General features: G+C 45.7%; 1 protein-coding gene across 4 annotated transcripts in view; it reads right to left on the bottom strand.

Annotated features, from left to right (window-relative positions):
* STXBP1 (syntaxin binding protein 1) overlaps positions 1 to 13968 on the bottom strand; it is a gene marked incomplete at its 3' end in the record, with an annotated part of 71075 nt that overhangs the window by 20767 nt on the left and 36340 nt on the right. For 2 of the 4 annotated variants that reach the window (XM_080820504.1, XM_080820503.1), the window contains exons 3-10: positions 13229 to 13310; positions 9168 to 9244; positions 8229 to 8307; positions 6968 to 7071; positions 5104 to 5252; positions 3293 to 3377; positions 2359 to 2489; positions 983 to 1090 (exon numbers count right to left, since the gene is read on the bottom strand). In XM_080820504.1, the coding sequence (XP_080676630.1) occupies positions 983 to 1090; positions 2359 to 2489; positions 3293 to 3377; positions 5104 to 5252; positions 6968 to 7071; positions 8229 to 8307; positions 9168 to 9244; positions 13229 to 13310 (815 nt within the window). The remainder of the gene's footprint in view (positions 1 to 982; positions 1091 to 2358; positions 2490 to 3292; positions 3378 to 5103; positions 5253 to 6967; positions 7072 to 8228; positions 8308 to 9167; positions 9245 to 13228; positions 13311 to 13968) is intronic. The other 2 variants (XM_080820505.1, XM_080820506.1) reach the window with 2 other exon arrangements.

The following is a 13968-nucleotide window of genomic DNA, read 5'->3' as shown; positions in this document are numbered from 1 at the left end:
CTGAACTATCCAGGCTATGTTATTTTCCGATTCTTCCTTGTGAATTTACTGAGGATATCACCAACTCAATGTGACAGATAGAATGTCTTTCTGCAAAAGCAGAATTGTTATCTGGTGTTAAAAACATTCAGGTGTTAGGGGCACCTGAGTGAGTCAGTAGGTTAAGCATCTGCCTTCGGCTTGGGTCATGGTCTTGGGGTCCTGGGCTCAAACCCCATGCTGGTCTGGTGGAACTCCCTTCTCAGAGGGGAGTCTGCTTCTCCCTCTACTTCTGCCCCTCCACCACTGCTTGAGCTCTCTCTCTCAAATAAATAAACAAAATTTACAAAAAAAATTTCAGGAGTTAGAAACATTTTGAAACATTTTCAGAGCAAGGTACAGGTTCCATATATATACATCAGTTCTTGCTTGGAAATTTTAGGGATGACAATAGTGGAAGAAGATTACCCATCAGCTATATAAAAGAAAATCATATAAAAGAAAATCAAATTGATGCAGTGGAATCTGGATCTTCCAATGAAAGAAACTGGCTTCCTTGCTTGCTTGCTTGCTTGCTTGCTTTTTAAGTAAGCTCTATGTCCAACATGGGGCTTGAACTCACAAACCTTAGGTCAAGAGTCGCATGTTCTACTGACTGAGCCAGCCCGGCACCCCAGGCACTGGCTTTAAACATTTAGTGTTTACAAAGCATTTCCTGAGAGCCACGGATGTTTCCTAATACTAAGAGCAATCTGAACGCAGAGTGGGTTTTCTCACTTGGTGAAGCTGGTGCAACTCGGGCTGGGATTAGAAGGGATTCATCAGCACAGTCGGCTCACTGTGAAGTCATCCACTGAGCAGCTCTGCACAAGTTGCCCGGGGTGTGCACATCAGCAACTGCCATCCAAAGAAAGGTTTCGCCCTGTATTCTGGGGTGAGCCCTGGAGCTGGGGTGGTGGGCTGGCTAGGGTCCCTGGGGAGGGGTGGAGGCAAAGGCTCTTACTGGGACACTTCTGCGATGTGCTTGTGGCGCAGTGCTATCCAGAGGTCATCATCCTCGTCCAGGAGAACTTCCTTCACCCGTGCCTCTCCAATGCCGCTCGTCTCGTACCTAGGGAGGAGATATTCCCCATGAAATTCATCCAACCCCCTCTGATTTATAACAGACAAGAGCTTACAGTCCTCAGCAGATAGACGTTCTCACGGATGTTTCCACCACAGGCCTGCGACCATCTGATGGGTCACTGTCCATGGCAGGTGTGCAGGCTCAGCACCTGACACAGCAGCAGTTTCTCAGGCAGGGAGAGACCCAGAGTCAATGCACTTGAAGCTCTGCTTTAAAATCTGCAGGGTTGGGGCACCTGGGTGGCTCAGCGGGTTGAGCCTCTGCCTTCGGCTCAGGTCGTGATCTCAGGGTCCTGGCATCGAGCCCCGAATCGGGTTCTCTGCTCAGCGGGGAACCTGCTTCCCCCTCTCTCTCTGCCTACTTGTGATCTATCTCTCTCCCTCTTTCTCTCTCTCGCTATCAAATAAATAAATAAATAAATAGAAATAAAATAAAATAAAATCTGCAGGGTCAGCTGGTATGGGCTTAAGTCAGGATACAGGTGGGTTCAGAGCTACTTATAAGGAATAAACAAAGATTATGCTTGCTCCTTCCTGGGAAGTACTGACACCATCCCCAAATGTGTGCTACCTAAATTTCCAGTTTTAAAATCAGGTGCCTGCAACAGGTCCTCAGAATATTTTTACATGTGAAATCACGAACGTCTAAGGGAAAGCAAGAATTACAGGTACCAATAGGGAGGAAAACTGATATACAGTCATATTTTTAGAACCTTCATTTTGAAACCACTATCTTTGTGATTAATGTTATAAAACAAATGACATGAAGACAATACAGTCTGTTTCCAAAAAAAAAAAAGAAAAATTAGTTTTTAGAAACTGAGTTTAGGGTGATTGTTACCAAGAAAAGTGTTGTTTACAATGAAGAAAATAGCTCCTCTGCAAATAAAGTTCAGTAACAAACTTCTGCTGATATATTTTATCACCATATTTCATGACAAGAAGCTTAAACTCTGAATAAGATATGTGCTTGCACAGATAAAACACACCCAACATATGAACCCTCAAGCAGGCTCTGAGCTGAGGTGACATGAGCTGTGAACTAAAGATCTAAAGTTCTTGTTCTTCCCTAAAGGGGCACGAGCTCCTGGCTGTTAATGCCAGGTAGATTTGGGAAACTCACAGAAAAGCTTGCAGGCTTATTAGCAAGACTATTTCAATGCACCCGCTTTCCCGAGGTTGAAAGACATCCTTTCTCTTAGGTTAGAGGTGCATTTGGTTTGTCTGCAAAGCCGTCCAGGTCTGTACACTTACTTGTATACATCATTTTCAATGGGCAGCAGGTCATAACTCATAGCCTGAAAAGTCAGTTCGTGAAGCACGGGGGAGCTGGGGTCGAAGCCGCGGTCCAGGATCAGGAGCTGGGAGCGCGCCTTGTCTGGGCCCTGGAAGGACAGACACAGGGAAAGCTTCCGCAAGCTGCCCGTACAACTCCAGCCTCTCCCACCGGCACAGCTGCCCCTCCTGTCAAAGCAGCCCTAGGAAGTGACCTCGGAGATAAAACCTACTAAAAGAGCACTGACTAGTCCATTTGCTGCTTGACAGAAACACCAATAAACACCATGCAAAAATCCAATGTGTCTATTTCCTAACAGGGGTCCTTTAAAGTAGATCCGAAACTGTGGCCGGGGTCCAAGGTAAGCTTATGAAAGACAGCACCACCTGGGTTTGCTTATAAATAGGGTGACCCACCATCCAGTCTGCCTGGGTGACCCAGGGGGTTCCTAGGACCTGGAACTTTCAGTCTTAAGTTTATGATAGTGATAGAATAGTCGGGTCCTGACTGCAGTGGGGGTTATGTGAGTCTCTACATGTGATGAAATCGCACAGCACTGTCCACACACGCGAGCACCCGTACAAACTAGTCGGATGTGATTAAGGGCTGAGATGGTGCCAACATCAATTTTCTAGCTTTGATACTGCACTATTGAGGGGGTTCCCAGGACGCAGGACTTCCAGTGCTAACACTGGGAAGGTCTCAACAGAAAGAGGCTGGGCACCTTGGCTCCACTGAGCTGAATCTCTATCCCCCCGCCGACCCAAGGGCTCAAGCATGTCACCGGAGGCCAATGTGCGGGAACAGAGGCACCCATATGCACACTGTGAGCCACAGCGCTGTCCCCAGGACTGCCACACAGACACTGTGGTCACTTGGTGAGACAGCCACCAGGATCAAGTCCAGACTTACCTCGCCCATCGTTGGGTCATCGGCTTTGTAGGCATCGAGCTTGTCCTGGATTAGCTGAGCCAGCAAAGCATTGTCCTTGTATTCCCTGACAAAGGAGGAGTGACACAGAGTGAACTGGCCATGCACCGGCCCACCCAACAGCACCGACTGCCCTCGGGGAGGAAGGCAGGAAGTACTGTTCTACTCTGAGGATATGTTCATGTATTATATACATAATTTAAAATGACAAATAAAATACTTTGCTCAGTGCCTGGAACATTTTCTAGTTCCTTTAAAAAAAAAAAATCCAGATGGGTATAGAGGCGGTCTCTCTCACCGGCCTCAGAAACAACCGCGCTTCAGCAGCGGCTCCTGGCCGTCCGTCCACCCTTCTCCGTGATCAGCCTGAGTCTCACCCACCCGGTTCTCACTTCCCTCAATTCAAATCCCCTTGGGCCTTGTTTTGTGTTGTTGGCAGGTGACATTTCTGCTGGCAGAGCCAGAAAGATGTAAGTGAGAGCCGGTGGACCTTTCCCCGTGGCCGGCCTGACAGCACTTCCCAGGGCTCCTCCCGACGGTAAGGAGTGTGTGGCTGCTGCCTGTCTCCTGGCCGGCTCAGTGCTCAAGCAGCTCCGTTCCCAGTCCCACTCCCCCCATGAATGAACTCCAAGCTCCCCTGGCCCCATCAGGAGATATAGCCTAGGTCCCCCTTTCTTAATTTCCACCGGGCTTTGGTCAGCCAGTACCAACAATAGAGGGAGGGACTTTTCCACGGCTGCAACACTCCAGCACACCCGGAGTCAGTAAGGACAGGCGGCCACCTCCATCTTCAGCAACGCCAGCTCAGGCCCTTCACTCCCCCTGCAGTGGCCGCCCCTCTGGGTCTCCCTGCTCTCCTCAACCCCACAGTACTGCGCTCACTCTCCCATGCAAATCCCCCCAGACGTCCCCACTGAAAACCAATGAATGACACAATCAGAGTTGCCCCACAGCCCCACACAGGCACTGTGCCAAAATGGCCAGAACGCCAATCCTCCTCAATCTGCCCTTTGCTTTCCCAGCTCCAGACTTCGTTCATCCCAATGGCAAGAGCCAACTGCCCACACAAAGTGCCTTGTGCTCCTCACTGGTCTACTGAAATCCGAAACTACCTTCAAGACCTTGATTAAATGTCGCCTCTGCTCTGAAGCCCTTCCTGACCCTCTCAGCCCAAAAGGCCCTCTCCTGACTCTGGATGCCCAGGTCCTTGGCTTGTCCTGTCCTCGGACTCTGGTCTCGCAGACCCTGTGGTTCAGGGGTGCACCACTTACACACACGTGTCGGTATGCCTGTTACCTACCCTCCACACAGATCAAGGGCTTCTAAGCGCCAGGGCTGTGCCTTCAAGGTAAGTACTCCCCCTAGCACTTAGCACACAGCAGTCAAGTAAGGAGTGGATGATTTTATAAAATCTGGGGAATATGCCTTTGGGGAATTATCCTTGTGTTTTATCTTACTCCAGAATACCTTCTACAAAGACGGTATTTGTTTTGAAAGGTTAGAAAGCGCTACAAAACCTCAGGAAGCCCAGGTTGTGGTTACACAGGGGTTCACAGTTAGCTATTCAGCCCCTGAATATATAGCTTTCATGCCGTCGTTTTCTGGATGCATTATTACATTTCACAATAAAATTTAGAGAATACCAAAAATATTGGAAGAATGATTATAAGCACAAGATACTCAAATCTTAACCCTCTTGAGGCAACTGCCAGAGAAATCTCAAGACGGAAGGAAGCTCCTGGGCCGGTGCACACAGGGGAGGCCACGGAGGGAGGCCCGGCGCGCTGCCTTACCCCCGATACCGCACCGCCGGGTACTCCTTCAGGGTGGCACACAGAGTTGCAATCTGCTCTGCCAGGCGCTCCAGTATGGGATTCTTCATCTGAGCTTTGTGGGGACTGTAGAAGCTCTGGAAAGAGTCCGCAGAGTCCAAGGAATACACCTGAGAAGGAAGAGAAACAAGAAATGAAATTATCTATATCTATCGTGTTTGCGTCCAGAATGGTGAACTGTTGGGAGTTTCCTCCCACCTTGGTGGTGAGTCTACCGATCTGTGCTGGGAGTCTTTTGTAGGCCAGGCATTGTGCTAAACACTTGGGAACTATCAGTGACCAAAACATGACTGTCCTCGAGGAGTTGCAGTCTTCCAAGAGAATAACATAACCATAAACAACAGGCATAATGAAAAATAAACTATATTACGTGAGAAACTGTATGAGAAAGTGAGTAAGTGTATGAGAACATAACAGAGCAGGGAAAGAATGCTGGAGGGTGGCAGGGAGGGAGGAGAGCAGGCCTCCTTGAGAAGGTGATGTACGAGCAAGGGCTTGAAGGAGGTGAGGAGTTTCTCACCAGCAGGAGACTTCCACGTGGAGGCAATAGCTAGCACCAAGGCCCTACGGCAGGCCTGTGCTCAGAGTGTCTGATGAACAATGAGGAGGCCAGAAGAAGAACAGGAGAGGAAGTTAGTGTAAGAACCTCTGGGCCATTATAGGTTTAGTTTTTCTAAGTAGGGAACAGGCTGGAAATCATCTGTGACTGGGGGCAAATAAAGGAGATTTTCATGGATTTAATACTTTCCTATCCTCAGGAATACTTTGTTAGTATTTTTCTTCTTATTCTAGAATAAAATTTCCTCTTAAATTACCTAGTCAGTCTATCAACCATCAGTATTTTCTCAGAATCTCACTTATGTAAACTACCCTGATCGTCTAGATCGTCTGTGGTTAAAAATTTTATTGCTTTTTAAAAAATATATGAAATGTCATCTGATTAAATGCGCTAAAGTTGTGTTTTGTTTAATCCCGGTAGGCTCACACAGAGAAAAAAATCCTGCCTTCAAGCTGGAAACAGGTTTGACATTAAGTGCTAAGGGAAAGACTCTGTAGATTCTCACACTGTAGGTTCTACATCCCTCCTTACCCAAGAACGGGTCACTCTCTGATGTCTGGAAGCTGATCTATAAAGATGCCATGAGCCACAATCAGCTTTTACAAAATGCCTAAGAGTTCTGTTAGTTTTGTTTCTTGTTTGCTGGGAGAAGACACGTTCACCAATGTTACAAAACAAAGGTAGAAATTTTGTATGCTCTCCCACAATCAGCTACACCTTTACTGGCTTAACAACTTAGTTTTTTCCCAAAGGGAGAGGTTTGTTACTGCTCTGGCATCTGAAGTGTTAACAGCCACCGCGGAAGGCTACCATCTGCTCCTCCCGCAGAGCGTCAGGGAGGTGATCTCTGCACACACCAGGCTCCTGTGCGGCAGATGGGTGTCTTCTGATCCCTTCCCCTGCTCTCCTTCCTGCTCTTTTGGGATTGGCTACCTTTGGTGACTCAAGGAGTCAGCCAGTAGGAGTGAACACTGTGAGCAGGGATGAAATGGACACAACAAAAGGATTTAAAAACAAAACAAACAAAAAACAAAAAAAAAACCCATCAGAAATAACCGGAGGACAGTAAGATGACGGCCTTGGGCAGACCTGTAAGGAACTCTGTTTCCGTTCCATCCACATCCACTTACGACACAGGTCATTCGGCAATTCAGAATATGATGTCTTCCTCCCCCACTCTGCTCACTGCATCCGCCAGGACGTGCCAGAGCTCCTGAGCGAGCAGCGAGGACTCAGACTTTCTACGCTCTCCGCACTCAGCCTCACCTGGGACTCGTAGGGCAGAAATGCAATGTTGATTTCCGTCAGAGTTTTGATGACTTTGGCGGCTCGAGATTTCACCAGCTCATTAAACAGGGCGTCTGGACAAGCTGCAAGAAGGACAAAAGACCACAGATTTATGTGTCCACCTGCGGGTCCATTTCGACAGCTGCACACATCTGGGGATTTCCTATTTTAATAGTATTTTAAGAAGGCAACTAGAAAGTTCATCCCATCCTAGAATATCTCCTATCTCTAGGATACAAAAGGAATGTGGAACCACCTAAAAGGCCCTCAACATCTAAGAGAGAAGCAAATGGCAAAAGAGACTGAGGTTCTGAGATACTGATATTAGCTAATGAGCTAATAAAAACTACTTTCTGATAGCAAGGAAAGGAAAAAGCCCAGGAGATTAAGAAGGGATAAGGAAAAGTCCTGTGATATGAACAGACACTACACATCTGACACGTTTGTGAAAAATGCAATGAGGACAAACGGAACCGCCGGCAAGGTGGTACAGGCATTTCTCTGGGACCCCTGCAGGAGCTTGGCTGCACAGGAGACCCACTTGGTGGGAAACCGAGACTGCCAGGGGCTCTCTGGGGCCAAACAAATGGCTTCGTATTCTCAGAAATGCATTTTCAGTTTATTATTGCTAATGTCACCTCTCTGCTCCTTTTTTATGCGTACGCAAATAGTACCCAATTATTCTTTGCAAGAACCTTTCTCATTTTCTCAGCGGTGAGAAAGAGAAGAGCAGTGGGTGCACTGTTGTTGCTGAAGTTGTAAGCTAGCCAGCCTGACTCCTCGCTCTTTGCTATTAACACTGACTGACCAAGCTCATTTTGCACTAGGCTGCATGCGCAAAGCCTCCACAAAATACGAAAGTGAATTCCAGGACAACACTACAGTTTCCATCTGCTACCATCACCACAGGATGGGACTACCTTGGTATGAAAACTGATGGAAATACACTCCAGTACGGTGATACCTGGAAGTCTATACAGTGAAAGATCAAAGCTAGCGCTGGAAAATTGTTCTCAGCGTTAAACCCTCTAGTCCTTAGAAGAGAGGCTATTTTTTATCAGGAAGAACTGCATGACCGAGTAGGTTTGTCTTTGTGTGTGTTTATTTTTGTCTCTTATGCAATTTATCTTCTGAAGAGAAAATAAAAGCTCAGGAGAAACATGGCAACAACCCATTTCTTCCCTATGGATCAGGCTTGCTGGGCAGAAGGATGGTGGGGGCAGCTGCTGGCCATACTTACAGTCCGTGAAGAAGACGTGCGCAGCCCGGTACTTAGCAGTTGGTGGGTCCTTAAAGTCACCGATGAGAGAGTGTACAGACTGCAGCAAGGAAAAAAAAGAGGGAATTGAACCAGTTCTAGAAGAAAATGGGACCTATTTCTGAACTGGGTTAAATCCAAGCTGCCTGTACAAAATAATGGGGCATTTTTAAAAATGTGTAATTCATGTTTGCCCATAAGAGAGTTCGGAAGACTTAAAATCAGGATTGTTTCAGAGTTTAGATGAACAAAAGCCTTCTTAGCTCATTCTGGAAGACAGCGTCAGTTCTTTGGAACTATTATAACTTGGGTTCCTGAGAAGATATTCACAGAAGAGGAAACTGGTCAAAAACCTTCCAGGAAACTCATGTAGATGAAGTTCTGGCAATTTAGTTGCTTCTGCAGAAACTCAGATGTAAGCCAGTTTTCGAAAGTGAAAAGAAAGGGAAGCGAAAACTGAAGGGAATTTATACAGACTACAAGACCTAAGAAAACTGTCAACCAAATGCAAGGAGGTGTGTCTTGTCTAGATACTGACTCAAACCAACCTCCACAAATGATAAGACGGGTAAATTCCACACAACCTGGATATTGATGAAACAGACCCAAAAGCATAAAATACGAGAGCTCTGGAGGTGGGTCACTAATTAGATACAGCGGATCTCCTCCTAGAGAAGGAGTGCAAGAGTGGGGGACTAGACTGATCCGAGTCTGGCCTTCTGGACAGCGGCAGTGTTTCAGAGAGCTTAGTGCACTCTCACTCCACACTGCACCCCTCCTTCCCTGCTTGTGGATTGCACGCTTTAATCAGAGCAGTGTGTTAAATGCGCGCTTAACCTAGAAATGTCAGACACTCTGCGCCACGGACGCCAAGCCAGCACGTGCAAACTTAGCCAAAGCGCCTCCGGGGGCGGGACTTGCCTTCTCAGACGGAGTGATGAGATACACGGCCTCCAGGCTAGGGAGCGGCTCTCTGCGCTTGTTGATGTCCTCCACGACTAGACAACAGACAGCAGCTCACAGTCAGTAAGGAAACAGAACCAGTGATCACAGAACTAGAAACAATCTAGGCAGGCCACCTTCAGACTGCGGGCAGGTGAAAATCTCGGGCGTGGGGTGGGAATCACTTGCTCCTTCCTTGGAGTTACCACATTCCACTGCCTCACAGTGCTCAAGAGGTTAGAAAACCTGGAATTTTATCACACTCAATATTTCCCATTTCAGTGTAAGTAAACTCCTTGATCTCGTGGTTAAAAATGGAAAAATCCTACCTCATTCTGTCACCAACAGTCTTTTACCCTTTCCTTTGGTTTTTTCCCTCCTCTGTCCTAAATAATCCCAATTCCTTGAGAATTTCCAGGTTGAGTTTGTTTATCAACAATTAGTTTTTATAATTTTCTTCTGTATAACACATGAAGATATTTCAAACATGCCCTCTTATCTAATACAGTCCTCCTTCCCAACAGTTCAAAGATAAACATTATCTTTTGTTAAACCACAAGCATTTGGTTTGCTTGTTTCCTTTAAAGTTATGTCAGCTACTTCCCCTGGAAAGAAGAGCTTCTGGGATAATCCTCATCTTACCAGCCACCTGACAAAGCTTAGGATGTGCTGTCTATCCTGTACTGTCCTCTGGTATAGGGAGAAGAGTAAAATCACTCGGCGCCATTCTTCCCATGCAGAGGATTTAAGCAAATGAAAGTATCACTTTAGGATGATACCTTGTAACATTTACAAAGACTTTTCACCCCAAATAATGTTCAAATACCAAAATCCTTCAACCACCTACTTTACTAGTAGTTGTAGATTTCTAAATTTCTTATGCGAACAATATGTCCCCCAAAATGTTTAGGGGGTCCCACACAGGATTGCTAACGTCTCAATTTTGTCAAGCAAAGACCTTCTATAGAACCCACCTTTGGGAGCAGGGAAAAGGCTGTGTGCAGCAGGGGGAGCTGAACCCTCTGCTACCACAGGGAGCTAAAGATAACATCTACCATCAATGAATCCAAAGACAATAGTCTAAGTATCCAGAAATATCGAGAGGATAACCAGGAGATAGAGGAGAGCCTGAGGGAGAAAGGAGTGGGCCAGGATGCTGCTGCTTCTTCATTAGAAGCTCTTCATGAGAAGCCCCATTTGGCTCTACCCCCCTTAACTTTTGTACATTTTTTGCTTTGAGAGAGGAAAAACATTGCTTTAAAAATTCAGTGAAGAGGTGAGTGGGTGGTTCAGTCGGTTGAGTGACTATTTTGGCTCAGGTGTGATCTCAGGGTCCAGGGATAGAGCCCCACATTGGGCTCCTCACTCAACAGGGAGTCTGGGATTGCCTCTCCCCTCTCCCTCTGCCCCTCCCCTGGCGCACTCTCTCTCTAAAATAAATAAATAAATGAATCTTTAAAAAAATACAATGAAGGGGTGCCTGGGTAGCTCAATTGTTAAGTGTCTGCCTTTGGCTCAGGTCATGAACCCAGGGTCCTGGGATCGAGCCCCACATCGGGCTCCTTGCTCGGTGGGGAGTCTTCTTCTCCCTCTCCCACTCCCCCTGCTTGTGTTCCCTCTCTCACTGTGTGTGTGTGTCTCTCTCTCTGTCAAATAAATAAATAAATAAATAAAATCTTTAAAAAAATACAATGAAGAAAATAACTTTATAAGCTCAAAACAGGGGCAAGCCCAGTTTTCGATCACTGAATGACAAGAACTCACAGTAAAAATTACGTACTCTCATTTATAGGACTAGGTTTCTGGCGACAGATACACTGGATTTGGAAAAGTGTTTTTAAAAATGAAGAACTTGGGATGCCTGGGTGGCTCAGTTGGTTAAGCGGTTGCCTTCGGTTCAGGTCAGGATCCCAGTGTCCTGGGATCGAGTCCCACATAGGACTCCTTGCTCAGCAGGGAGCCTGCTCCTCCCTCTGCCTCTGCCTGCCACTCTGTCTGCCTGTGCTCACTCTCTCTCTCTCTCTGACAAATAAATAAATAAAATCTTAAAAAAAAAAAGGAATTAAAAAAAAAATGAAGGACTTAGGGCGCCTGGGTGGCTTAGTTGGTTGGGCATCTGCCTTCGGTTCAGGTCATGGTCCCAAGGTCCTGGGATCAAGCCCCACATCGGGGTCCATGCTGAGTGGAGAGCCAGCTTCTCCCTCTCCCACTCCCTCTGCTTATGCTTGCTCTCTCTCTCTGTCAAGTAAATAAAATCTTTAAAAATAAATAAATAAACATGAAGGACTCACATCCAAGGTGTGATTATACCCCCCAAATCATTACATATATATTCATACATATATATTCACTTAGAATTTAATCAATAAGAAAATCCACAATATATTATCACCATAATTTCACAATTTTAAAACATTTTAACACCAAATAATAGGAAAGACATAAGCTTAGAATAAAGGACAAACCTTTGAATAAAATTCACTTAGCTTATTGAAATCTCAACCCTCCTAGCTCTTCCTCCATAACCGAGATTTGTTGTCATTTTGACAAAGACCATCAAGCGTCTGCAAGCCCCACATCAAAAGAAGTCTCCAGGGGAAAAAAAATTAGGAAGTAAATTGCAATAGGTGTGTTCCACCCAACATTTTCTTCAGAGGAACAACAAAGGTTAACTTCCTTGTTTGAAACAATAGCTTGAAGGTACTGTTTTTCAGCTCTCTGAGACAGCTCAGAAGAGAATGCTATTTCAAAGATTAAAAAAATACAGGACCCCTCTTGAAAGGAGACACTGAGTAACACAAGAGCTACACACAAATGTGAGTGGAGCTCAAGGACAGGAGCCAGAGGGCTGAGTCCTAGTCTCAGGTGTGAGCTACTGGCCAGTGACCTTGAGCAGGTGACTTAATTTTTTTAAAAAGCCTATGATTGTGAAATTATAACAGGCAGTCTAAAGAGTGAATAGCACATAAATATACACAAAATTACAAAGTAAACACCTGCATAGGTGCCTCCCCAGTCAGGAAATGGTAAAAACGACTTGCCATACCCTCCCCCCGCCCTCCAGAGAGAAGCCCCGTCCTGATGGAATGGGATCACTGCTCTTCATGGTTTTACCACGTACACCTGCATTTCACAAGAGCACAGCTTAGTTCTGCCTAGTTTGGAACTTCATATAAATGAAAGCACACTGTAAGTATCTTTTGTATCTTGTTTCTTTGGCTCAGCATTACGTGCATCAGGTCTACCCGTGTGCTTGCGAACAGCCAGAATTCCTTCATTTTCGTCGTCTGTAGTATTCTGCTATGTGACCATACCATGATTTACTTATCCTCTGTACTCCTGATGGATGTTGTGGTTGTTTCCAATTTGGGACTACTATGTACAATCCTGTGTGAACAGCCCTGCACACATGCCGGAGGTTGTCTAGGACATATGTCGAACCGTCTGGCTTGCAGGACACACATACCTTCAACTCTACCAGATACTGCCTGTGTTTTTCAAAGGAACTATACGAATGGCCACTCTGTCATATAGGAGTTCCCATTTTTCTACATCCTATCTGTCACTTGGCATTAGCAGAATTTAAATACTCCAATCTGATGAGTGTATAGCAAGATCTCATTCTGGTTTTAACCAACCAATGTAGGTGGCCAATGTTTGATGGATTTCTTGGCTATCTGGATCTCTTCTTTGTGAAGTGGGCATTCAGGTCTTTTGTGCACTGTTTCTATTGGCAGCCTGCCTTCTTTCCCTTGATTTAACCTCCCTTTCCGCACCTTTATTACTAGATACTTAATGTAATATAAAATGTAATAAGGTAATATTAAATATTATCAGATATTTAATGATCGTCTAGTACTGCACTGGGTGCTACAGATTTAGTGATAAACCAGAAGGCCTCTCAAGGACTTAACAGCCTTACCACCTGGGTTGTTGGAAAAATGTGACGTCAAGTGACATAATAACGAATAGGGAGGGGGAACAGTTGCCAAAGAGGAGGCCTGGGTTTCACCCAAAGGCAGCGAGAGATCTGCGCTCACTTGTTATCCCCTCGGTCATGATGTCCGTCATCTTACAGCAGGAGGACAGCATCCTCATGCTCAGCTGATCGACCACCAGCACCTGGAAGCAAAAAGAAGAGCTTACGGCCTGCATGGGACTGGCTGTGATTCTCTCATCAGCCTACTATGTCAGACTTCAAAAAGTGCTCCGGAAAAATAGAATATTAAGTTACAAATACTTCCTATGGGGCAGATGTTTGCTAATATACGTGCTAGCTTTTCTCTCCCATGCCACACTCAAACCTCACCTTCTAGGACTAGGAGTTTGTTCTCGCTGACTTAATTGTATATGCTTAAAAAAATTAAAGCTTTTCCATGATGAAGAAAATGACTACTCAAAAAAATTAAAAAAAAAATAGAAAAAGGAAAAAGTCACCTACAGCGCCCACACGCAGAGAAAACCATACTGGAGATGATATTTTCAGAGCATCAGCTTTTTTTTTTTTTAATCAAGGAGAATGAACACTCGTGCCACACATACAGCATGCAAGATGAGTACTTTGTTGCCAACACCATGAGGATGTACCAGCACTCGGGCTGTCCGGGAGCCTCACACTGTCCGGGAGCATACTCTGCTTCAGTCCAGATGGGAAGAACAAGAACACACCAGTCCTGGTCTGAAAGCTTCAGACCTGCAATTCTCCAACTAACCACTCCTATCTCCGTTCAGCCCACAGTGTAGAGAAGAAGCCATTAGCTAAAACAAGGCTACTTCTCCT

Source organism: Martes martes (genome assembly GCF_963455335.1).
Source record: "Martes martes genome assembly, chromosome: 12".
NCBI classification, from domain to species: Eukaryota; Metazoa; Chordata; class Mammalia; order Carnivora; family Mustelidae; genus Martes; species Martes martes.
Note: the sequence above shows the minus strand (reverse complement) of the source record. Positions and strands in the feature narration are given on the sequence as shown.